The 27,108-nt window shown below is 40.8% G+C and overlaps 1 protein-coding gene across 1 annotated transcript in view; it reads right to left on the bottom strand.

The window, feature by feature from the left end:
• The window catches only part of ARHGEF28 (Rho guanine nucleotide exchange factor 28), a 276,974-nt gene that overhangs the window by 196,217 nt on the left and 53,649 nt on the right, over positions 1-27,108 (bottom strand). The window contains exon 2 of the mRNA XM_031446715.2: positions 26,419-26,462. Within this exon, the coding sequence (XP_031302575.2) occupies positions 26,419-26,451 (33 nt within the window). The 5' untranslated portion in view covers positions 26,452-26,462. The remainder of the gene's footprint in view (positions 1-26,418; positions 26,463-27,108) is intronic.

Here is a 27,108-nt window from a genome sequence, read left to right as displayed (position 1 = left end):
GGGTGGTAAGAAATGAGCTAAGCTCACGAATTAGCATTCACTTGGTATAAGGAGTGATAACAGAGTTGTTGGTAAAGATACTATAACCAAGATCTCACTTGACCTTTTTTCTGTCTAATCTAGACATATTTGTGTCTTGCTCAAGCTGTACTTTCTCAACACTAATATGTCAGGAGGAAGAACATTCAGTTCAGATCTCTTACTGCATGAAACTAATCTGCGACAACAGACGCACAGTGTTTACCTTTGGGAAGGGTAATAACTGGCAGGCGGCACAGGCTGTGTTAGAAATGTTCTACGTCTCCATCTGGGTAGTGATGACATGAGTATGTATGTGTAAAAATTTACTTCGTGGACTCTTAAGATCTGTGCCCATGATGGCCGGTAAGTTTGCCTAAATAGCACTCATACACACAGACATACAGACATATGGCCTAGAAGCTGTATTCAGGTAGACGTCATCAGACTGCTGATGAAGCATACTGTATAGCACAGGGAAATATATTCAAGATCTTGTAGTAGCTCATGGTGAAAAGGAATATGAAAATGAATATACGTATATTCATGTATGACTGAAAAGTCGTGCTGTACACCAGAAATTGACACAACATTGTAAACTGACTATAACTCAATTTAAAAAAAAAAAAAGGCTGCTGATGAAGCAAAGCAAAGAATGTCCTCAAAATAAACTTATTTGTACGTACTATCTTTTTTGATCTTGGACTTTCCTGGGCATTCTATTCTGCTGACAGAATTATCACTGGACACATTTTAATGCCCAGTGAAATTCTTCAGTGTCCCCTAAGGATGGGCATGTTCAGTTCTGATTTCATCTCTCATCACTCCTTCAAACCTTTACTCAAAACTCTCAGCAGGGTTCCAGCTGCCCTCCCCATTTCATTGTACCTCCATTGTATTGACACCTTGCTGCACCTCAGTTCCCAAACCTAGAGTCTGACTTGTTCTTCTGCAAGTCCTGTCCTCAAGCTTCCTTTTCTTATCAAGTGACCCTGATCACTATCTGGCCCCAGAGGTGATGATGATGATAAGGAACTATCTTCATCAGTCACAGATACTGGCACTTTACACGGCCAAGTACCATTATTCTCCTCACTCAACCTGTGAGGCCCCAAGACACACAGAGGTTAATAACTTCCTTGAAGTTAAAGTGCAAGAGGACCGCTCGACCTGCCTCTCCCAGCTCACCCCTCTTCCTTAGACCTAAAATTCAGTGTGTGCTCAGCCTCTTCCTTTCCCTCATTTTCCCTGGTAAGGAACCAATGATTTCTCTTTAAAGACATCCATTTGCCATTTCGAATTCTGCATATACACGCACACATGCACACAAGGCAAAACAAAATGCCAAGTAAGAGAGGAAGAAGGGCTAGTTCAGCCCAGAAGCTGTATATACAATTACTCTGTATTCCTTCCTTCAAGATGAGAAACAAAAATATTTAGCTTACCATGGAAATGTCTGTGGTCTTGCACAAGTCACGAAAGTCCATCATACAAACATAACATGCATTCAGAATGACCAGACCCTTGGCTGATCCTCCCCTTCCTCCAAAAATACCATCATGTGGTCATGTTCACAAACATGTCAAGATCACATCTTGAATAGTTCTGCCAGAAACTTCTATTTGTTCAGAACTGAAGTCAAGAGGCCTGGAAAGACACAGTGGCCCAAATTTTTCTTCCTGTGCCCTTACCCTACCACTCCCTGCCCCTGAGTCAATCCTCACCCATCCCAAGAGGCAAGGAAAATTGTGTCAGAAAAAAATTACAGCATTGAGGATTTGACATCTAGCCCTGGATCCTCAACATCAGGGCAATAGCAAGGAGAGAAGAGAGGGGAGAGGGCGGAAGGGAAAAAGGGGTGAAAGTACTGGGGAAAGGTGATGGGGAGGGAGGAAGGGGAGGGAGGGATGGAGAGGGGGGAGGGGAAGGAGGAAGAGGGGGAAAGGACAGGGAGGGAGAGAAAGAGAATGAAAACAAAGAAGAATTTACAAAGCAGTTATGAAGAAAGCAGTAGAGAGAGAGAGAGACCAAGAGGTCCTGGGAGAATTGTTGGATGCATCTGAGAACAAATGTCAGAAGTGACCCCCCAGGATCTGCCTGGGCAGTAGGTTTCACCAGCCTGGCACCTGGGAAACAGGTTTTCCACACTAACTTAAAGAAAGCCATTGTGGAGAGGCTAAGCATTTTTTTCACAAAAATAACTGCCTCATCAAATACTGCATTTTCATAAAAATTTGTCTTTCATATAGTTTCATTTTCTTAGGGCTGCTGCATTTCCCCCATTTGTAAGTAAAAGTGTATGGAAATACAATCATATTTGAGGAAACCACAGTAAGTAGTGATTTTTTAAAAACCTCTCAAAAAATGCTCATTGTATTTATATTTGAATAGCTATACTCAATACATCAGTAAAGAAAGGAATGATCTCCAATCCCAGAATAAGATTTATATTACCATATAACTCACTTATTTCCTTCCATTTTTCCCCAGAAAGAGATTGAAAAAGGAGCAATTCACCAACTAGTTTAAGAGCCTGGAATGCAAAGAGCGGGAACATGCCTCTGTTCTGCTAGTTTAATGAGGACTTTCCTATTGTTCTATGTATAATGGAAGCATGCTAGTAATTTCAAGGGGAAAGTTCACTGAACCTTGTGCCTGTTCCAAATACTTACTTCCCATTTCTCCAGTGGTTAACATGCATGCAAATTCTATGCAAACTGAGCCCAGGCAGGCTGGAAGTTTTAGACACTGCCCCTCAGAGAAGCTGGCACGGTTTCAGCAACAAATATTCACCTGCACTGTCCATGGCGTGTACTTCAGATACCAACCCACTTACAGAGGAGGAGAAGGCACCCATCTCATAGTAAGTGGAGAAAGGTAAACAGAAATTAAGAGATCTAACACCTTCACTTCAGTCAAAAAGGTGGCCTACCTGTAGCATCACAGTATTACAAATCATTTTATTCCCTCATATTTTATATGAACAAAGAAGGACTCCTAGTTTGTATACGTGGAATCTATTTCTTCAAACGAAAGTAGAATTACACTAGCACCAAAACCTGACAAAGACGTTACAAGAGAAGAAAACTATAGACCAGTATTCCTCGTGAACACAGAAACAAACTCAACAAAACATCAGGAAATTAAATCCAGCAATACATAAAAAGGAAAATATATCACAACCAAGCAGGTTTCAACATGGAATGCAAGACTGGCTCAACATTCAAATACCAATGTAATTCACCATGTTAACAGAGTAACATTCATCGATAATAAAACTACTCAGTGATAAAGCACCTAGCGTGGACACAAGCACTGTACTCTAGTTGGTAAATCTAAATTTCACAGGAGTACAGGTTAGCAATTATAAGTGTACCAAGTTTGAACAAATAAGTAAATATATGTAGTTAACAAGAGTCAAGTTTCTCACTGTCTTAAAAGAGTTATAAGCAAAGAGTGAACACTACAGTAAACTTGTGGTGCTGAACTGGAGTCAAAGATATCAGCATGAACTCATGTTTATTTTAATACACATGTCTGTACACATGGGTTAGCGTACACACATACATTTCCAGGCTTTGTCCACTGAGAGAGCCTGGAAACAGTGACACTCTGGTGGCAATGAGCATACCTAGTGCTCAGACCCTGGTTTCTACAAACCAGTCTCCAATAAAAAAGAACCAAGGCTCCTTGGAAAAGTGGCTGAGCCATGGAAAATACAAGATCATCCTGGAGCATCTCATGCTGCCAAAAAGTAAGGAGGTCTCCAACAAGAACCAAAACAGATGAGAGCGTTTCAGAGACACGAGAACCGATCTGAAAGAGCCCCTGATGTCCAAAGCTGGACTAACTTGAGCAACTAAATAATAGCAATAGTGTTTGGTTATAACCCAAAGAATAAAATAAATATCATGAATCCTTACAAAAGAACTCCAATTAACAAATATAGAAGGAATGAGGGAAATAGAAAGTAACCAATAAAACACCACAGTAGTAACTGCTGTAGGAAGACACACGAATGAATGCTAAAATTAATGGGCCAATGTTTAAGGAAAGGCAGGACTTGATTAGCCTCACGGCTGGTTTTACGGGTGTGCAGCCTGTGTGACTGCACAGGGCTTCGTGCTCAGAAGGGCTCATAGTTGGTTTCTGCTCTGCTGCTCCCATCCTGAGATGTTTTAATAATTTTGAACATGGGGGTCCCACACTTTCATTTTGTTCTGGACCCCACAAATTATGTAGTTGGTCATGTAACCACCTCAAACTCCCTTCTATAAAATATTTATTAATTACTGTGGTGATTTTAATATATGTCCACAAATTCTGAGCTTTATTCCCCCTCCTTTGAGTTAAGGGCTAAAGTCACACATTACTTATACATATCTGCTGATCATAAGGGAAGGGAGGAGAAAGGAAAGGGATGAGCTAGGAAGAGGACACATATCAAGGAGGTTGTTTACCCCACTGGTACCACCTTGACTTCCTGTAAGTAACCACCACTTGTCTTATCTTTACCCAAACGTCTCCTTGTCCAATGGAAAGTAAGTCACACACGGAGATTTTTCTCTCCAACCTTCTTAGTTAACCTAGAGCCTTGCTACAAGTCAGAGTCTGTAAATTTAAGGCTCAATGACATTGACCCTTATGTAAGTTTCATTCATTTAATCAGTTCTTACTGAGCACCTCCTCTGTGCCAGGCATGGTACCCAGGACTCAGCAGTGAAGGGCAGTCTCAGCTCTCACAGCTCACGTGCCAGTGAGAAAACAGACAAATGATAATACATGAACTTTAACAGGATCTTCTTTACGATGCTGTATGTTTCCCCATGGTCCACTTAACTTTGACACACAGAAAGCAAAATCACTTTCAGTGTTCTCTTGTTGGCCGAGTGGTTGATTTTTAATGGCCTTCATTTGAATAGTCTACCTCAGAGGCTAAAAACAACAAAGTGGATTTTAACTACCTCCCGTCTGAGCTGTTTCTGACTCTCTCACCCAGGAGCCCTTCTGAAGCAGTGTGGTCAGAAGGTGTGCAAACACCCAGAGCCTTGGCTGCTTCAGTTCCACTCAGAGTTTCAAAGGCTGCTGGACCGTCTACATAAGCATCCTGGATCAACAGTTTATTCTACCTGAGTTGAGTTCACCACCACAAAAAGCAGCAGTCATGAGTACACTCCCACACCCCCAGCACTCCCGAAACATGGGTCTAAGCAGCTGTGGACAGCCAGTCACCGGCACGTACTCACATGCCTGCTGGGAAGCCACTTCATGTACTGCCAGCACCGTTCCTGTCTCTGGAGATCAGCATCTGAGATGACAACATGGTCTATAAAAACATATCCTTCAAACTTCTAAAGGGGTCCCGGAAATCACAATCCCTGGAAACTCTGGCCAGAAACTGTATTTCCCCCAGCGCACAGCAGGCCCTTTAAGACTAGATCTCCTTCAGTGGGCTTCTCGGCCCCCCACCTCCTCCTTTCCCATCCTTTAAAATAAATACATAAAGTCAAACGGCCAGCTCTTCTTTCAGAGATGCACACACTCAAGATTTGGAGACAGAGGCTGTCTAGCTGGGACAGTGGCCACTTGGTGGTTTTCATTTATAGAAAAACTGGAAGGATGATGCTGATCACAGTGTATGGTTAGTCCACACAATGAACACTGACTGAGTGCTTACTCGGCAAATGACATGTGCTGACCAATGTTCACCTCAAATGTCACACAGTTAACCAAAATCTGGAACGAGAGTGGTATTGGGTAGAAGGTGCGAAGCTGGCACTGGTCAACAGAGAAGGTGGGGGCATGGCCTGAGTAAAGCAGATTGTTAACTGAGCGAGAACAGAGCAGGGAGGGGTGTAACTCAAAGTAGGAGGGAGCAGGGAAGGGTATATCTTCAAAGTTTTTTGTAATAAAGCTTTTCTTTTTCAATAAGGATGGTTGCCTTGGTTGCGTCTATCCCCACGTGTCAGTGGCTTCCAATAGATAAGACATCTTCCACTTGTTTTAAATGTTTTATGAAGACAAAGCAATTCATGGGTTTAAAATGCCACCTAAGAAAAGCAGAGTCACAGGCCACAAGTAGAAGCATCTCAATTCTGAAATGTCTAAGTACCTCAGTTTCCAAAATCTTTCAACCCACAGAAGTGTTCCACCCACCCTACTCAGACCGTCTCCATGAACCTCCTACCTACTTTCCCTGCATCTGTCAAATATGAACAAACGGCAGTGCAGAAACCCGACCATGACACACCAGATGCTATCCCAGTGAACCAGACGTCCTGACACCTGCTGAGGCTGCCCGCTAATCTTGGAGCTCTCCCACCAGACACGGTAACATTGTGGTGGTTGCTGGCCTGCTGGCCAATCACAAACCCCAGCTCAAGCGATTTAACAGCTTTGTGATGAGGTGGAATGGGGCCTTCCTGGGGACACAGAGCAGTTGTCACTTTAGGGCATCGAAATCTAATGGCACACTTACTGAGCAAGTCAGGAAAAGAACAAAGAAAAACTCAAAGAAAAACGGAAATCAAAATGCCTCCTGCCTAAATCAGGCCAAGAAAAAATCTGGCAAATAAAGGTGACCACGTGGCCAAGATAAAAGGAAACTTACTTAAGGAAACTACTTAAAGGAAAACAGAAGGGGTGGGGCAAAAACGAACAGGTAAAACTCACTTGCACCCTTAGTGTCAAGGAAAGCCGGTTAGTCAAAGCCAACTCTGGAAGAAGTCAAGGTCAACGTGCAGACTGTCCTTCACCAGAAACCTCCCACCTCTCAGAACTCATGGCCATCTTTGCCCTGCCATAAATCGCTGCTTGAAAATAACCCAGAGTGTGTTCTCCTGACTACCAGGAGCTCTCACAGGGACCCCAGCTCTAGCAAGGCTGTGAGACTGCAGGCTCCCAGCACATGAAGTTTGCTGTATCATAATTATGTTTCAAGTTTCCTCCTGTGGTTTCTAAGTTATTTTCACATCCAAGTTTTCATTTTAAAAGTCTTTTTTAAAAAAACAGTAATAACCCTCAGTTGGTTCACAGCCTAGCTTACTAACAACCCTGGGCTGGCTGGGTTTGCACGTGGAATGGCTGTCTGGGTTTTCCAACGACAAAGAGACTGAAGCGGTTCCCTTCTTACAGGGAAATGGTGGGATTTTTTTCTTTCTTTCTTGTTTTGTTTTGTTTTTAGGTATCTCCAAAAGATTCACTGACCTACCCTGGGTCAGTGGGTGGACCCCTCCCCAACCAGGGCCTTTAACACCCTGTGGCCGACACAGTAACACTCATCAGTCTCCCAGGGAGAGGCACAGACCTCCCAGCAAGCTCCAGTTAAGGCACGAAATGTCCTGAACGCCTTCTCCCACTCCTTCCTGTCCAGTCTGTTCAGGCTGCTCTAACAAAACACCATAAACCAGGTGACTTAGCAACAAGAGACATCCATGTCTCACAGCTGTGGAGGCTGGGAAGTCCAAGATCAAGTCCCCACAGACTAGGAGCCTGGTGAGGGTCTGCCTCTCACTATACTCTCAGATGACAGCAGGGGCAAGAGCGCGCACTAGGGTCTTTTTATAAGGACGCTAAGCCCATCTACGAGGGCTCCGCTCTCACGACCTAAGCATCTCCCAAAGGCCCCAGCCGCTAACACCACCACCTTGGGCATTAGGATTTCAACATACGAATTTTAAGAGATACGAACATTCAGATCATAGCACCTCCCCACACTCCTGCCCACAAAGACACCCATGTTAAGTCACTTCTTTTAAAAAAAAAATCATCTTTTAAGCCAAGATGACCATGGAAAGCGAATGTGCAGTTTACACACATAGGTAATATCCACAATACACACACATACTTTTGGCAAAGGATAGGTACAATTTTAAAAGACTTCCCAATTATTGTACTAAAGTGTGAAAGGAAAAGAGGCAAGGTCCATAACCTGACTTGCCCTACTGCCTGAAGGTAAGCATGTGAGCACAAGAGACATTTGTCTGATTAATGTCCTCCCTGGGGCTCCCAGGGCTGGCCAGGCGCAGGACCTGAGAACCATCCTGAGCTCCACCCCTTAGGGAGTCCCATTCCCACAGGAAACCCCATGAGGAACCAGAGTCTCTATTTTTTCATACTCTGTGTGAAATAGCTCTAATTTCAGACTGATGTGTAAATTAGCTTTAATCTCATCCTGAGCAAGAGTGAAAACGGGTTGCAGTTTGAAAGGTCTGAAGGGCCCTAATCAATAATCCCTACTACAGGGACAACTGTGTAAACATTTCAAATATCTTTATCAAAATCTATACCAGGCCATTTTACATCCACGAGGATGGCTAGTATCAAAAACAGAAAAACGAGGATACACAGCAATTGGAATCCTTGTGCAATGTTTTGCTGATAGGAATGAACAGCAGTGCAGTCAATGTGGAGAACAGTTTTGCAGTTCCTGAAAAAATTAAACATAGAATTACCGTGTGATCCAGCAATTCCACTTCTAAATATATACACAAAAGAATTGAAAGCAGAGACTCATATTTGTACACCAATGTTCATATAGCAGCATTATCCACAATAGCAAAGGTGGAAACCACCCAAATGTCCAACAAATGAATGGATAAACAAAGTGCAGTGTACATATAGAATGGAATTTGGGGGGGCAGGGGTAATTAGGTTTGTTTGTTTGTTTGTCTATCTATCTATTTATCTATCTTAATGGAAGTACTAGGGATTGAAACCAGGACCTTGTGCATGCTAAACACCCACTCTATCACTGAGCTATACCCTCCTCCATCAAATGGAATATTATTCAGCCTTTAAAAGGAATACAGTTCTGTCACATGCTACAACATGGACAGACCTTGAAAATATTATGCTAAATAAAATAAGCCAAACACAAGAGGACAAACATTGTATGATCCCACTCATGAAGTAACCTACTAGTCTAATTCACAGACAGAAAACAGAATGGTGGTTGCCAGTGGCTGTGGAAAGATGGAATGGGGAGTTACTGTTTCATGGATACAGAGTTTCAGTTTTGGAAGATGAAAAAGTTCTGGAGATGGATGGCGGTAACAGTTGCACAACAGTGTCAATGTACTTAATGCTGCTGAGCTGTACACTTACAGTTACAGTATTGAAGTGAGTTATGCATATTTTATCAGAATAAAGAGGGAAAGTTTGTACCAGAGACCATAATAAGCTATCATCTATTAGAAGAGCTAAAATAAAAAATAGTGGCAATGCTAAATGTGGACAAGAAAGCAAAGAAGTTGGATCTCTCACGCATCGTTGGTGTGACTGGATTAAGGTACAGCCACTCCAGAAAACAGCTGAGTCCTTCTTTTCAAAATGAAACATACACTAACCACACAACCCAGCAACTGCACTCCTGGACGTTTATCCCAGAGAAGTGAAAATTGCATCCACACAATTACTCACAGCAGGTTTATGTATAACAACCAATATGAAGCAATCAAAATGCCCTATGACAGGTGACTGGTTAAACTGTGATTTGCTCATACTGTGGAATGCTACTCATCAATGAAAAAGAGCAAACTACTGACACAACAACTTGGATGGATCTTAAGGACATTACGCTGAGTGAGCCAGCCTCCCAAGATCACATGCTGTACAATGTGCGTAACATTTTCAAGATGACAAAATTATAGGGATGGAAAAAAGATTAATGATTGCCAGGGGTTAGGCATGGTGGTGGGGGACGGGGTATATTAATGAACCATAAATTTACGTACTCATTTGTGGAAATTAAAGATACTTTCAATTTTCCACCATCAAAAATGCTCCACAAATTCTGTATGCCCGATTCTTTAATCCAGGACCACATGCAGTTTAATGGCTCATTGTCCCTCCCAGTCATGTCTCCTTCTACTGAAAGCACAATGGCAGCTGCCCACAGAAATTCCACCAACAAATTGTCACATATTAACTTACAGCCACCACAATTTAGCCCATTTTCTTCCCTGTTCTGCCCGGGGGGCAGCGGGTAGCTGCCTATTGAATTCAGTCAGTGATTTTTGACAAATATCACGTAGTTTCATGTTTAATCCTCTACCACCCATGTATAAAAATACCTTTTTAAAATTCAAGAACATACAAAGATGTATAGGGTGCTCCTAGTTCAAACTAATCTAGCATATAAAAATCTAAATTCAAACATACAATCTGGTGTGATTTTCAAGAGTATCCACCATTGGGGTGTTTTTGTTTTGCTTTGTTTTTTGTTTTTTTAGCTTTTATTGAAGTATAGTCAATTGGGTTTTATCAAATAGGGCATCCTCCTGCTAAAATATGATTTTATTTATGTGTAACTTTTCCAAAACACCTTTATTAAAGAAGAATACAGTGAAGGTATTTTTTTAAACCATAAAGTCATAATTCAAAAGAAAAGCAGACATCTGATTATGAAAGCCGATCATGGACTTCACACACAGTCATTCAACTCATGTTTTTTTTCCCACTAATGCTTTGTGTTGCAATTCATGCAAAGTATTTTCAGTTTCTTAACAAAATATGCACCACCCCATTTTCACAACACTTTATGATGAGTATAAATGGCAAGATGTGTGATACCTATTTGACGTATAAATTTATGGATGGCCAAGCACATTTAAATGGATTAATGTTTTAATGATGCAGTTTTACTAAATAATGTGCTAAAAATCTCTGCTGAAAAATGAATACTTCAGTAATCATTTCATTTTTTCTGTAGATTTTTTGTTATCTGTTCTCAAGGGACACAAGAAGCTATATTTCCTCTTTCTAGAAAGTCACTTTTAATAACTACAGCCATATTCTAAACAATAAATGATTACTGCCAGATGTTTTGATGTATTTGGCCTTAGTGACCTAGATTTTCAAATTCCCTTCCATGCTCACCACTCCCCACATCCCAGATCACCCACAGAGACCAGCCCTCATCTGTATGCTGCTCCACAGCCTGGTCATTTCAAATTCCAAGTTGGCACAAAAGTCTCTGGAAATTTCACAGACGAGAAGCAGTCTTTAACATGGTCTATACCAGCAACAGTTTCCAAACTGCTTCATGAGTTTCCCCCTAAATTTCTGTCTCTAGTGGATCCCTGTCCCTATTACTGATCTTCACAAATGGAGGAAGGTTTAAAGGTTTCCCTGGGGAAATACAGAACCCTGACAGCCATTCACCCTCAAAGGGTTCCTGCGACTTGTCCCAGGAGTATAACTATCACCGTTATTCAGAAACTGTCCCCTGTCCCTTCCCCGACTCAAGTTGCTGATTCTTCCCTCAGTAGTTCCGCTACCCGTCAGAAAAGGCTGAAGGATGTCCTCCCTCTACATTTAGGAGAAAAGAGTTTGCCAAATTAAGTAGAAGAACACAGAAAAGGCACAAATCATCATACAACATGGTACAGCGGGGCACGGTTGGAAGCCTGGGTTTCAGTGCCAGCTTTGCCCTCACGAGAACATCATCCTCCTCTCCACGCTCACCCCAACCCTCCCCTCAAATCAGGCAGCTCTTACCGGGGCTTGCACCCTCTCAGTCAGCACCCTCTACCTGGGCCGCTCTTCTCCTGCCTGCCCCCTGACACTCATTCTTCTGAACCCAGGTGCCTCTGAGAAGCATTCCCTGAGCCCTCTGATGGTTTCAGGAGCATCCTCAGCTTGTCTCTGTCCAACCATTTATCACATGATCACCACGCGCTTGCTGTGAGTGTGTGACTGCCCCCTCACTAGTGCTCGTAAGGGCACAGCAGCCTTTTTCCTCCGTATACTGTGCGCTCAGCGATAGACTTACCATCAAGCTGATAAAGCTTAAGCTTAGGGCTCCTGGTTTATGAGGCTGCCTCCAAGCCCTGGGAAGACCCTAAGCCTCATTCACACAGTTGGTTTTGTCTAATCCACAGTAGTAAGATTCTTTTAAAAATGGGATAGAGTTTGATTTGTACGCATCTGGAGTGGTCACCACACCCAGAGGAAAACAACATGGACTCCTGGGAAATCTGCTTATGGCCTGGTGTTCAGCTGAAGTGTGCTGGGTGAAATTTTACAGGAAAAATAATCTAATAAAATCATTCTACATTTTATGCTGGAGGTGGAGGTGGGAGAGATGCCTGAACCACAGTGAAGTGTGCCATCTCTTTCCATTCAAATTCCCCCAGACACACATCCCTTCCCACTGGGTGACACTGGAGTGGCTGAGGGCATTTTCAGGATCTGGCTAAGAAGAATATTGAGAATATTTTTCATATTTATAGATGTCAGCTTTTTCAAATTTTATAATCTCTCAGTATACTCACTTTCAATCTAATTTTATATTTATAGTTTCATATTACTTTTCTGAAAGAGAACTCTTCAAATTGCCTAAGTTTCAGGCCCCACAAAACTTGGATCTGTCCCTGCCTGCATCTCGTATAGTATACTTGGCTCATAAAATTTGTCATGTGAATCACTGCACACAGGACTGCACCAGGGCAAGTACTTAAAATCCCTAAGTTCACCTCTTCTGCTGAAGAGTACCGTGTGGTCCTAATGAAATAGCTCATGTGTGAAAACAACAAGGTGCTCTCAACAAGTAAGGTAGGAGCACCATGATATTTTTTCCCCAAAGACATGGAGCATAGTAACTATGCGTATTGGCTGATACTAGTAAAAACGCCAAAGAAGCAGGGTGGGGGGAGTTCATGCAACATGGTTCACAGATCATCCTTCCTGAGTGAGGGGGCTCTTCAGGAATCTTCTGTTCAATTTGAATTCTCAGCTAAGAATTGTCCTCCTCACAAAGACTTCCTTAATGTATTGCCTAATTTTGGTACAGCCCATGTGGTACCTTCCAAATTTAGTTAAGATTCAAATATTGGGACATGTTGCCCCCAAACCTCCCAATTCCCTGACCATCATGATGACAGCAACCCCCTCTCCTGCTTGATCTTCCTTCTGATTCTTTGTGCACCTAGAGAACAAAAAACTAACAGGACTGTCCCCATCCCCAAACAGGGACAGCCACACACCTGCTGGGAAAATGTGCGTAACAGTACAGAAATAAGCAAACAAAACTAAAGCGTGCTCCAGAATGAACCAGAACACTGTTTATTGAATGGAACTAAATTAGAGTAGTGTCTTCATTCAACAAATATTTATTGAACATGGTACTAAACTGGTAAGGGAAAGTTGGTGGACACAAAATTTTAAATCTCTGCTCTCCTGGTGTTCACAAGCTAAATAGAAGCTACATTAAAACAATAAACAAAACTCTCTCAAAAATATAAAATGTAGAGTGTCTAGAACACTCTGAGGGTGTGACATCTGAGCTGAAACTTGCATAATAAGAATTAAAGGGGGAAGGGAGCAAGGCTGTGCCAGCCAGGTAGAGAGAATAGCACATACAAATGTCCTGGGGTAGGAAGAAGTATGACTTTCATGAGGAACTGAGAAGAGAGTATGGGCTGGAGCTCATGGAGTAAGGCGTTTGTAGAATTTCACAGATGTGACCAAGCACCATCTTTAATTATCAACCATCTTGTCAACTGGACACCCCCCCCCACCGCCAAGTGACCAGTCATTGTCTAGAATGTTCCTATAAAGGATCAGAGAGCAAGCTTGTCTCCTCCTCAATGATTTTCTAGAAATTCAATCAGCAAACATTTACTGAAAGTCTACAGTACACTGGATATTGCACTAGCTATTTCGATATAACAAAGGATAAATGTCTGTGTTCATGGGATCATTTGGTATAATCGAGAATGCCCTGGCCTGAGAGTCAGAAGATCTGGGGTTCAAATCCAAGTTCCAATGGCATTCAGCCGGGTGGTCATACCTCACCCAGTTCTGTGAGAAGCACAGACCCCAGCCCAGGTAAATACATGCTGATGAAGGAATACCACCTTGCTTCACTGAACCCCAATTTTCTAATCTGTAAATGGAGGCTAATTCTTATCCCACAAGGGCTTTGTAAAATTAAATGGGATCTCATTAAAGAGTATACTGTATAGTGTTTAGCACATAACAGGTTTATTAGAAATGTTTGATTTTTAAGCTATTTCATTGGACACAAGTGTCTATTTTGTCCCAAATGATCTGTCCTACTTAAGTGTGAATCTAGTATTATTTAATAGCAATTTAATTTTTCTAATTCTTTTTTTTAAGCAAGAAGCTTTAATTCTCTTTGAATTAGCCTCAACTTTGGGAAGCCTAGCCCTTCAGGCCACAGGCTATACCCAAGTCACCATGGGGTACCATACATCCTGATTGTTGCTGACAGACCCGGAAGCTAAGAAGCAGCTTCCAAAATGGTAACTTAACCCATAAAGTGAAACCAAGCCTTAGAAAACTGCCAAAAAGATACCAACGTACAGCTTTCTAGTGTCATAACCTAGATACAACACTATATCCCATTCTTATCTGAGGATATTCCTGGTTATGGACCTGGAATTCAGGCAAAGTTCTGCAAATAAGAGAATGAAGAAAAGCCCACCAAGGTAGAGAGAGGACTTGTCTCATTAGAAGAAAGAGAGGATATGGCTGCAAAGCAAAAGATGGATGCAAATGATAACTAGTATCTGTAGGGGGAGTAAAGTCTGAGAAACAGGCAACTCCAAAGAGTCTAAAGATGAATTAGAATCATAGCAGGGAGAGAAAAGATGGCTGTGACCATCAGCATGTCTGGATGGCTGGTCAAGTGCAGGAGATAATGACAGAGGAATGAGGAAAACTCAGATTTCAATCCGGGGTGCCTGGGAGAATAGTGGTATGGTAACAGAAATCAGGAAGTTAGAAAGTGAGTCGGTTTAGAGGAGAACTTGAAAAACTTCTTAAAAATATAACAGTCTGGATTTGAAGCCAAGGCTGGATAACTAAGTAGAACTAGCAAACAGGCCAGCTGGAAACAGAAGGTGCAGCGTGGGCAGAGGTCAGGGGAGGCCCACGTGTGGGAGTCTCCAAGGAGGAGCTGTGGTTGAAAAACACGGGGAGATGAGCCGCATCCAGAGGGGAGGAAGGCGTGGGCCCGGGGAACGTCCAAGTAAGCAGGCAAGGAGAAAAGTGCAACAGACGAAGAGACAGTGTAACTTGAAGGAGGCCCAGCGGAGTTCCTGGACACCAAGAACACATTTTTAAAGTATAAATCAGATCAGGCAACTTCCCCCCTTGACGCCCACCCTGACTTATTCCGTCACCTCGGCCACAGAGCTCTCCGCGAGCTGGGCTCGCCCACCTCCCTGACCTGTCTCCTCTCGCTCCCTGGGCGCCGGCCACGTCAGCCTTTTGCTGTCCCTCAGATGCATGAGGCTCATTCCTACCTCACGGCCTTGGTGCTTTCTGATCCTTTACCAGAAGGCTCCCTGGGGATCCTGGTTCCTAACCTATCAGATCTCTCTCACGCACACACACCATTCTCTACCATGGCTTACTGCTGTGCTGTCCTAAGGCATGCTGCTGGCTAAAACTCTCACATTTTCCCTTGCTTACGTACTCATTGTCCATCTCTCCACTCTCAAGTGGACTCTTGCAGAATAGGGTCCTGGGACCCTTTCTTTTCCCCTCTCCATCCTTAGTGACTAGAATAGTACACTGCCCTGGACAGGACTTAAGAAAAAAACTTACATTAAGCAAGAGCCAAATTAGTGCCTTTCATGTGTCCAGTTTTGAGAAAAACAAACCAAGACAGAAAACAAGGTTAAAGCCAAACTGTGTAAGTTCTGGAGAGGAAAAGGAGGCAGGAGCGCGAGACAGCGGTGTTCAACCCACAAGCACACACCCTCAGGGGTGCGGGGGAGGTTCTGCTGAAAACACAGGATCGCTACACATCACACCCTCTGTTGGAGCCGCATTTCCAGAACATGGAAATAAAACCTTTTCACTGGTTCATATCCTATTCTTCTGCTGAGGGTTCTCCCAAAGACATATCTGACCCACACCCCTCATGCTTAAAATTCTTGCTTAAGATGCTAATACATCTTTAAAAAATCAAATAGAAGAAAAATGTCAATTACTGTGAGCTCTGTTAAAAAAAAAACACACAAGGCTGCACATTACCCAAAATTGTGGAGGCTGTCACCAAAATATGGGACATGTGACAATCAGACTTTAAGAACACTTGGTACTTATGTATCCCCAGCCTCCAGCCCACACCGGCAAAGACATTCCTTCCAAGAGGCTGAGCGCTGGGGCTAATTCTTCCTGCAGTTTCCTGCAGTCATACCTGTTACCCTCAGGCCTTTCCTCAGAAGTCTGTCATCTCGTGGTGACAGAAGGGGGCACCATAAAGTGCCACTGTGCTGAGAGGAAAGGGTAGTGTTTCTTTAAAACTCTGTACAGGGATGGAGCTAAGGGAGGATTTAGGCAACATCTCTAAGTCAAAGTTCTGCAGGGGTCTGAGAAGTGGTCTTTCCCCTCCGCTCCTGCCAGAACCATCCAGCCACCTCTCACAGCAGCTAAGGAGCTCACCTCTTCACAGGAGCTGACACCCTGTGGCTGCTGGCCAGGCAGGGTCATGCAGTTACCGAGGTTCTCCTGTTCTGTGGCTAGAACAGCATGGTGCTCTGGGATTTGTCTGCCCCTCCTTAAGGAAAATACAACAAAAGGCAAAAAGGAAAAAGCAGGACCAGGCAGAGAAAGACAAGGCAGGAAAAGGTCAACTTAAGTTGGTAGAAAGCAAGAGCCACGAAGGCGAGGTGACCTCAGCCAGCACCACTCAGACCGCGATGGAGGAAGCCGCCCAGCGCGCAGCAGTTAGTTGAGATGCTCACGCTGCTGCGTTTAAGTCACAACACAGGTAATGTTGGTATAATTTGCTAAAAACAAACTTGCACAAAGTAAACGTGTGATCTAGAAGTTCATTTCAGGCAAAAGCCCTCCCTCCTGATTCCATTCTCAAAGCCGCAGTTCGCCGTAGTGACCCGTGCTGACAGACACCCCCGTCCGCACCGTGACACCGGAGCTGAGGAACTTCCTATTAAGTTGAGCTTGAGAGCCTGATGGCGCAAGTGACCAGCAATTAGCAGGCCCAGCTTTTTGTGAGCAAATGAGCTTTAGAGGGTCAGGGTCTGCCTAGACTTAGATACAAGCAGCCTCCTTTAGCAGGACAAAAACATGTAAGAGAAAGGAGATACTTTAATTGAAGGTCCAAGAAGCAGCACTATTCTTCATGTGGTAAAGCTCCAAGGGAGACTGCAGGGCAGCAAAGGACAAAAAGGGGTCCCTGAGAACCAGGCCAACGGGGAAATGAAGTCACGGGAACAGTGCAATGAGGAAGGTCATTTAATGAGCCAGTGAAGGTGGGAAAATCCCAGGCTTATTGTGGATCTGACATTAACAAACTGAGCAAAAAAAATTTTATGGCTCCCAATACAGCATTTAAATCCTAAGTGTCAAGCCAGCTGAGTTAACATTGTCAAACAAGTGACTCTCCCTCTCAGAACCTTAATTTCACCATCTGCAAAGTGGGGGTAGCCAGGCAAAGGTCTCCAAAGTGCCTTCACATACTGAGATTCCAAGTTCATGGTCAAGAGAGGCTGGTCCCGGTCAGCCCATTGGGGGCTACAGAGCCACAGGCAGAGAAAGGGCAGCCTCTGGAGGACAGGATTTCCTCTGACAGGAACCAGAAGCCAGAAGGAATCTGCAGGAGTCAGGAAGGAGGCGTCTGCCAGGTGAGTGCAGAACAAAGCCAAGTCACTCGTGGAGGCCTCAATAGGAAACTGCCTCCCTGCGCCCTGTCCTAAGATCATCCCTCCAGAAGGCTGGGACTAAGGGGAGTGTGCACAGCCAAAGATTCCAGGACACTATACCAAGCCCCAGAAATAGAAGAGGTTGATTGTGGAAGTTTCATCTCAGCCACTTGAAGTGCTGATCAGATCACCAAACACTAGACTACACCTTCAATTATACACAGTGAGCCCAACAGCAACCAGCGTACTTGGGACCAAACTCAGCAGGACACTGTAACTCAGAATAAAAGAATAACAAACATAAAATGCTAAGGGACTAGGGAAGCCACTTAGCTCCAGCCGGCAACAAGCTACTGAAGCTGAAACTCCATTGTCCAAATGGTTATACAATCTGCAGCCTCCAGAGAAAGAAATGATTACTCTTCTCAGTCAATTGCTACGATTACCACGTCTCAAGGGTGGAGGAGAGCAAGAGCCCACACGCGAAGTTTCACAGACACACCCTCTGCAGATGTTATAAACCTCTCCATGGATTAGATGCTCAAATCAGCCTGAATTCGAGAAACAGCAGAAATGAAGCTCCACGGGGAAAAAAAAAGGGGGGGGGGATTTTTTTCAACTTTTATAAAATATATAAAATTTAACATGCTACCTTCCTTTGCACAGTGAAAGTGCATACCTAACCCCCAACTTCATAATTATCATATGTTAGGGCTAAAGAACTAGATACTAAATATTTCTGAAAGTTGAATAAAATGGGAACTGTTACCTTTCACGTGCAAATGGATCATTAAAATTTGAAGTATGTACATCCTTCACCTAGCAATTCCACTCCTGGGAACCTATCTCACAAGGATAAAAATATCAATAAATAAGGACATATGGACAATAATGTCTAGTGAATACCCATCCACAGGGAAGTGGCTTGACCCACACCCATTTATTAAATAAAAGGAGTTGGAGCTACACCTGATGACTTGCAGGAATTTCCACAAAGTAATGCTGAGCTGGAAAAGATACAGAATTTTACATAATAAGATCCAGGTTTTTTAAATAATTTCATTAAAGCCTGTATTTACATATATGAATGTATAGGGTTGTATGAGCAAAGAAAAATGTAGAGATACATATATTCTAAATCAACAATTCTCAAACTTTAGCACACATCAGAATCATCTGAAGGTTTTGTTAAAACACAGGTTATCTGTGCCCCCCCCCCACCAGAGTGTCTGATTTCATTAGGTCTAGGGTCAGGTCTGAGAGTGTGGATTTCCAACAAGTTTCCAGAGGATGTTCACATTGCTGAGAATGAATGACTCCAGTAGGTTTCAACAAGAGTTACCTGGGGGACAGTATGACCATTTTGACAATATTGATTCTTCCAAGCCAAGAGCATGGGATATCTTTCCATTTTTTTAAGTCTTCTTTAATTTCCTTTATCAATGTTTTATAGTTCTCTGTGTATAAGTTTTTCACCTCCTTGGTTAGATTTATTCCTAGGTATTTTATTACTTTAGGTGCTATTATAAAGGGGATTGTTTCTTTACTTTCTTTTCCTGTTGATTTACCATTAGTGTAAAGAAATGCAACTGATTTTTGTACGTTAATCTTGTAACATGCTACCTTGCTGAATTCTTCAATTAGTTCTAGTAGTTTTTCTGTGGACCTTTTATGGTTTCCTATATATAGTATTATGTCATCTGCATATAGTGACACTGTTACCTCTTCTTTTCCAATTTGGATCACTTTTATTTCTCTGTCTTGCCTGATTGCTGTGGCTAGGACTTCCAAGACTATGCTGAATAGGAGTGGTGATAGTGGGCAGCCTTGTCTTGTCCTAGATTTTAGTGGGAAGCTTTTGAGTTTTGCACCATTGAGTACTATAGGTACTATAGTACTATAGGTCTGTCATATATAGCTTTTATTATGTTGAAATATGTTCCCTCTATATCCACTTTGGTGAGAGTTTTTATCATAAATGGGTGTTGAATTTTATCAAATGTTTAAGAGAAAGAAAAATACCATTGAGATCACTCATATGTGGAATCTAAAAAAAAAATGAACATAAATGCAAACAGAAACAGAATCACAGACACAGAATACAAACTTGTGGTTGCCAGGTGGGAGGGGGGATGGGAGTTGGGAGGGAAGGGACAGACTGGGAGTTTGAAATTTGTAGATACTGACAGGAATATGTAGAATAGATAAACAGGTTATACTGTATAGCACAGGGAAATATATACAAGATCTTGTGGTAGCTCACAGTGAAAAAGAATGTGACAATGAATATATATATGTTCACGAATAACTGAAAAATTGTGCTCTACACTGGAAATTGACACAACATTGTAAACTGACTATAACTCAATTAAAAAAAAATAGAATTACCTGGGGGACAGAGGAGGAGGTATGAAATGAGAGGAGAGAATAACAGGGATTTGGGCAAGATAAACAGCTTTTCTATATGATTCCTCCTACAGATCTTGTGTGCGTGTGCGTGTGCGTGTGCGTGTGTGTGTGTGTGTAGATTTGCCAAAACAAATTCCTGAAAGGACTGTCATCAAAATACTAATAAAAGTTCTTCCAAAGGTAGAATTTCAAGTGATTTTTGTTTTCTTCTTGGTAATTTCTTCTATTTTTTTTTATAATGAGCAAGTGTTACTTGAATAATCATTTAAAATAAAGCTATTTTACCGAGAAAAAAGAACCTTTGGAAACCAGGAATTTCTCAAGGAAAAGTTCCTCTGTTTTAATCACAGCACTGAACTAATTTTTTGGAAAGATGAATGCTAATTATACTTTATATAAAAATATAAGTATAATTAATGTGGAAAAGGAAGTTCTTAGATGAAGTATGTAAGTATAACATGTGTTTTATAAGCTTCCTTAACCCACAGAAATTTAGAGGAAACAATTTAAAAGTAATCAGAAACAATCTATAATGAAAAATAATCTGCAAAAAAATTGAATCACTATGCTGTATACCTGAAACTAACACAATATTGTAAATTAACTATACTTCAATTAAAAAATAATCCCCCAACAAAAACATTCAGCTTGGCTTGTGAATGCACAATCTCTTCCTCTTTCAAAATTCAGACACTCAATAAGCAAAATCTCTCCTTTCACACTGTACTTTCATAATTTTCTCTCTGTACATACAGACTAGGAAATAACAAAATAAGACTAAAAGCAAACTAAAATTAAACAATAACTTCATGACTTCCAATAGGATTTAAGCTCCCAAGTGGTGACAGTTAAAGAGTTTTAAGATAGAACATAAATATCGTCGATCAGTTATAATAATTCTAATTTACCCTCTTCCAGGCTTTCACTCTTCTCACCAGCTTCTTCATGACAACTCTTTTCTGGCTTACAACACCTCCACCTAAAACCAGGTTACCATTCAATCTAAAAATTAAGCCCAGACTTCAAACCAGATTGCATGCCTCTCCTACTTTCCTACTGGGAACGAACAGCCTGGCCTTCCAGAGCTGTTTCCTTTAGTGCCCCTTAAAGTACAGATGCAGGAAGCTGCTCAGAGGATGAAAATTGGATCTGCAATGCTTCCATCCCTAAGGTTTGCAAATCAATATTATAAAATTCTTGGCTACCAGTCTTGCCAACTCCCACTCCTTCTCTAATCTTATTATAGCGCAGTGTTTCTCTTTTTCTGCAATGGCAACACAGCGGACCTCCATGGTTCATTCTGAAAATTAGAGTAAGTCTGTGGTTGAGTTCAGGAATATCCCTGCATTCCCAATACTAAGTTCATCTTCTTCCTAAAGAAAAGCAAACAGAAACGTCTGCCCCTCATCCAAAAAATAGAAAAACATTTTGCCCCAAAAAAGCCAAAGAAATTTATAACACACATACAGAATCAGAGACTACGCCTCCTTCTGAAAGATTCCTGGGAGATTGAGAAAAAAAAATTATCTTTTTGCTTTGTGCTCACAATAAAACTATGTAGGCACACAAAGAAACAGGCCAAGATTTGAAAATACTGCATAAAAAAATTAAAAACAAAGTAATATAGTCTAAAACTGTCTGGCAAGTAGGAAATAAACTTGATGGTACAGAAAACTTAAGAAGAAAACAGCTTTCCACAGAAAGAGAAAGAAAAATACCATATGATATCACTTATATGTGTAATCTAAAAAAAAATAAAAGACAAACAAACTTATTTACAAAACAGAAACAGACTCACAGACATAGAAAACAAACTTATGGTTATCAGAGGAGGAAGGGGGTGGAAAAGGATAAATTGGGAGTTCGAGATTTGCAGATACTAACTACTATACATAAAACAGATAAACAACAAGTTCATACTGTATAGCGCACGGAACTATATTCAATATCTTGTAGTAACTTATGGTGAAAAAATATGAAAATGAATATATGTATGTTCATGTATGAATGAAGCATTATGCTGTACACTAGAAATAGACACAACATTGTAAACTGACTATACTTCAAGAAAAATACATATATATACAAAAAAAACTACTATGTATAGAATAAACAACAAGGACCTACTGTATAGCACAGGGAACTATAGTCAGTATCTTGTAATAACCTATAATGAAAAAGAATATGCATATATATGTATGACTGAATCACTATGCTGTACAACAGAAACTAACATCATTGTAAATCAACTATACTTCAATTAAACATAAGTAAATCAAAATATAGTAAAATAAAATTTGCTAAGCTTTTAAAAAAAGAAGAAAACAGGCTTCCAGAATTCAGACCAAAAAAAAGGGGGGGCGGTGGGTGGGATAGAACAGTCCAACGACAGAATATCAGCTGTTCTAAAAGGGGAAAACAATAGTGAAAGACAAAAGGACAAAACTTTAAAAAGTTCAAAGTTTTCATGGATCCAAACAAAATGCATAAAGGAAGAAAAAAAGACTTACAACCACAGGTTTTTCTATAGGTGTAAAGAAGCTATCGTTTTTAGGAAGGATTCTCTATAGTGATCCAAAAATAAACACAGATAAACATTTTAACTACAAAATGTTGTAAGAAATCAGTCAAAACAGGTTACAACCAAAGGGAAAAAAAAAAAATCACTTACAGGACCCACTTGAATGAAGTATCCTTTTGAGAAGAGTGGATAAAAGTTGGGGAATAATTTCTATCAATTTTTTTCTCCATGATTATTGACCCATTTTTATAATTTAATTTTTCTTGAGATAAATCTAATAATACATATTCCTAAAGCCTACCTTAAATGATTTTTCCAGTTCATTAGCATATATTTATGTTTAGTATTATTTTATAATTAAGATATCATCTCAATATGTTATGAACTCTTCATAATTTCAAGTTTGTTTGGGTTCCTTTTTTATCATAGTATAATCAGTTTACAATGTTGTGTCAATTTCTGGTGTATTCGTTTTCATATTCTTTTTCATTATAGGTTACTAGAAGATATTGAATATAGTTTCCTGTGCTATACAGAAGAAACGTGTTTATCTGTTTTATATATAGTAGTTAGTATCTGCAAATCCCGAACTCCCAATTTATCTCTTTCAACCCTCTTTCCCCCCTGGTAACCGTAAGTTTGTTTTCTATGTCTATGAGTCTGTTTCTGTTTTATAAATAAGTTCATTTGTGTCTTTTTTTTTTTTTTAGATTCCACATATGAGTGATATCATATGATATTTTTCTTTCTTTTTCTGGCTTACTTCACTTAGAATGATGATCTCCAGGTCCATCCATGTTGCTGCAAATGGCATTATTTTATTCTTTTTTATGGCTGAGTAGTACTCCATAATATAAACGTACCACAGCTTCTTTATCCAGTCTTCTGTCAATGGACATTTAGGTTGTTTCTATATCTTGGCTACTGTAAATAGTGCTGCTGTGAACATTGCGGGTACATGTATCTTTTCAAGTTAGAGTTCCCACTGGATACACGCCCAGGAGTGGGATTGCTAGATCATATGGTAAATCTATTTTTAGTTTTTTGAGGTATCTCCATATTGTTGTCCATAATGGCTGCACCAAACTACATTCCCACCAACAGTATAGAAGGGTTCTATTTGGGTTCTCTCTTAATTACACTTATCAGAATTATCTTAATTTGTTTTTCCAAAAGAACTAGTCATGACAACTGGACAGAATTACTAGAAGTACATGAAAGCATCAAAATTTAAGAGAGCCAATGCATCAAACAAGAAAAGATGTCATGTAAATAAATGTCAAAAGAACCTTCAAAAAAATTCAACCCAAATATAGATAAAACTTTGGAGGAAAACACACTAAAATATCAACAGTGATCATTATGAATAATAGGGTTCAACAGGGTTTTACTTTTTGCATGTATTTTTAAATTAATATATATGAAATACAACACATACAAATAAAAAATGCTGAGTTCATAAACTAGATTGTAATAAACTAGGAGAAACTACAAGTGAGTATTTATGAAAGCTCTGAAGACAGAAGTTCACAGAGTAGGACTGCCCCATGTTACAGAAACAAGCTATAGTCTAGTTGTGTCAGTTTTGTTTACATATTACTCATTGATGGCTTTGGTTTAAGGCTTGTTTTTGTTATAATATTCCCCCACCGACCTCTTACTGCATGAGGCCAAATGGTCAGACTGCCTTAGGTCAATCTGTAATGATGTTGACATAACACGTTAAGTGAAAAAGCAGTTTAATATATATATATATATATATATATATATATATATATATATATATGTATATATATATATGTGTGTGTGTATATACATATATATTTTTATATATATTTATGTAAAATAAAAATCAGTTATGTTAAATATGTATTTCCTCTTATCTGAGAGGAATACAAGTTAAAATGTGCATTTTATATTCCACTAAGAGAAAAAACTGCCAAGCATGACATAGTGAGATTTTATACTTATTAAAAGAGCTCTTCTAAATTTATTTATATATTTTACCATGTATCATGCTGCTCTTTCCATGTCTTTCTATATACAGAGTAACTTTGCCTTTTAGTGCCAAATCACAGTAAAGTCATTTTGAAAGCAATTAATTCATATAGTACCAGCAAGACCAGTAAGGAATCTCAAGAGGCAACATTATGAACCATTGTGACCAAGGTCTCACATGCGGAGGTAATGACAGCTACATCATGACATCTGCCAGGATGCACAGTGAAGTAAGAGCATCTCAATTTCAGAGATGTAAACTGATAAGATTGTACCTTCAAATTGATCAAATATATTAATGTTTTAACATTATCTATAGAGGATGAGATTACGAGTGACTTATTTTCTTAACACTTTTCTGTACTTTTTGTTTTATTCTAAATAGTATATATTATTAGATAATTCGAGTTTGGTGGGGTTTTTTTGTTTTTTGTTTTTTGGTTTTTTTTGGTTTTTTGGTTTTTTGCTTTCCTTTGGTCTATTTAAGTCTCTTCTCTCCTTCAGACAATGTCTATTGACTCTTCCCTAGTCTGGTCATCACCTGGTAGGTCTGAGTTCAAAATAGCAATACAAGGATACCGATCAAATACTAGGTTTTATATCATGATAAGATTTGTGGATTTGTCTGGTTTAAGGTAGGGGAGCAGGGTGGAAGGAATAAAGCTAAGGAGGAGAAAGGTACCCCTAAAAACCAAAAGATAGACTTGAAAGTACTTTAAATTTAGCTTTGGACCATCCTTTAAAAAAAATTTGATTATGGCTGGGCCAGACAGTTGGCTATACACATTTTATGACCTGCAAATTAGAACCTAGAAAGAATACTTTAGACCACTGGGTAACCCAGGATGAAGCTCTGTCATTATCCTGAAATCCATTTATTTTATCATTTTGTCTGCCTCCAAGGAATAGAGTGGGGTATGGGGGTATGTGTAAGGGGCAGGAGGGTAACAGGGAGGAAGGGGGAGGAGGGGAGAGAAGGAGGGCCACCTGGGCAGTGCAGTTGTAAGGGAAACGAATGAATATACTTTAACTGATTGAGGATTCTGATTAAATTTGTTCCATTTCCTTGATATTTTGTTCTGTTAGGGATCCATCTGAATTGAGGTCACATTGTCACATCCTTATTCTAGATCTAGTACTCTTGCTGGATTTCATGACTTGATGATTCAAAGGCCACTTGAAACCTCAATTTCCACACACACACATGCCCGCCCCTCACCTACAAAGTCAGATTCCAAGGAAAGAAATTTTGTCTAAAATAAGGAGGGAAGTGAAAGTCACCTGCCACTTTATATGTGGGGAGACAATCCGTTCACTTCTGTTACACCCAGTAACTGTTCTCAGAAACCGAATCCTCCCTCAGCCCAGAAGGCATGTCTGACTAGGACTCTCCCTGGGCAGCTCTGCCACCAGCCCCTCAACTGTTCTAGGTATATTCCAGCACTTCTGCCTCTGAATTCCTATTTCATGATTTTACCTGACACGACTGTCACTGAACCTTCCCCACAAAATGACACACACAGGAAACATGCAGGATATCATAAAATGATATGTCAAAAATTATCCACACAAATGAACTGCATATTTCTGAGGCCAGAAGTTACACAGTTAAAAGTTGCTCAGGAAAGCATAATTAAAACCCAGACTTTGGAATCAGAAGCCAACCAGTTTTAAAAGGCTCCATGCAAAGACTTGAACTAGACTGTTAGGCTGTCTGTTGTATTTTTTAAAAGCTCCAACTCAAAAGGGAGCAAAACGTTTCTCCCCACTTCAGTCACATGGGCTTCGAGTCTAAGACAGGGCCACTTGGACCTGAAGCCCAATGCTACTTACATAAAGAGGTACTTCGCTGCAGTTCAACTCCATGGCTTCTGCACCTGCAATGAAAATAATAAAGGAGAGAGTTACTGCAGGAGCCCCAGTGTGATCAACCAGCAGGGCTGTGTCCTGCCCTTCAGTTAACATCACAGAGGGAAGAGGAGCTTGACAGATGGGAAAATCGCAGAGACAAAATTAAGAACAAAGGAATGAAATGCTCTTTGAATAAAATATCCTCCCCCCACTTTCTTCTTTCACCTTAATACCCACACATAAGGTTAATTCCCCCAACATTATCCCACTGACTGCTTCCAAATAGAAATCATATTTCAGAAAGCCGAGAAAGGCCAACATAAGCATGTTGCAAGTTCTGCCGTCGTTAATCACTTGGATCTTAGGTTACTCTGAGGTCAGAACCCACTCTTGCTAGACTAGGCAGGAGCTCGCGATGACAACAGAGTTCTAGGACCTCTTAGTCTGCAGGGATGCAGCCTGCTGTCACACTAACCAGCCTCTCCACCAGATGCGCACATCCCACCTGCCCTTTTAAAACATGCACCCAGAAACCAGCTAGCAGCTTAGAAAAAAGGAGCATCATTTAAAACAGGTTCTCTGAGCACCTACAGTGGGCCAGGCATTACACAAAGATGACCAGGAAGTGGTCCAGCCCTCAAAGAGCTCACAGCTGAACCAAAGAGACCTAAA

This window comes from Camelus dromedarius, chromosome 3 (genome assembly GCF_036321535.1).
Source record: "Camelus dromedarius isolate mCamDro1 chromosome 3, mCamDro1.pat, whole genome shotgun sequence".
Lineage (NCBI taxonomy): Eukaryota > Metazoa > Chordata > Mammalia > Artiodactyla > Camelidae > Camelus > Camelus dromedarius.
Note: the sequence above shows the minus strand (reverse complement) of the source record. Positions and strands in the feature narration are given on the sequence as shown.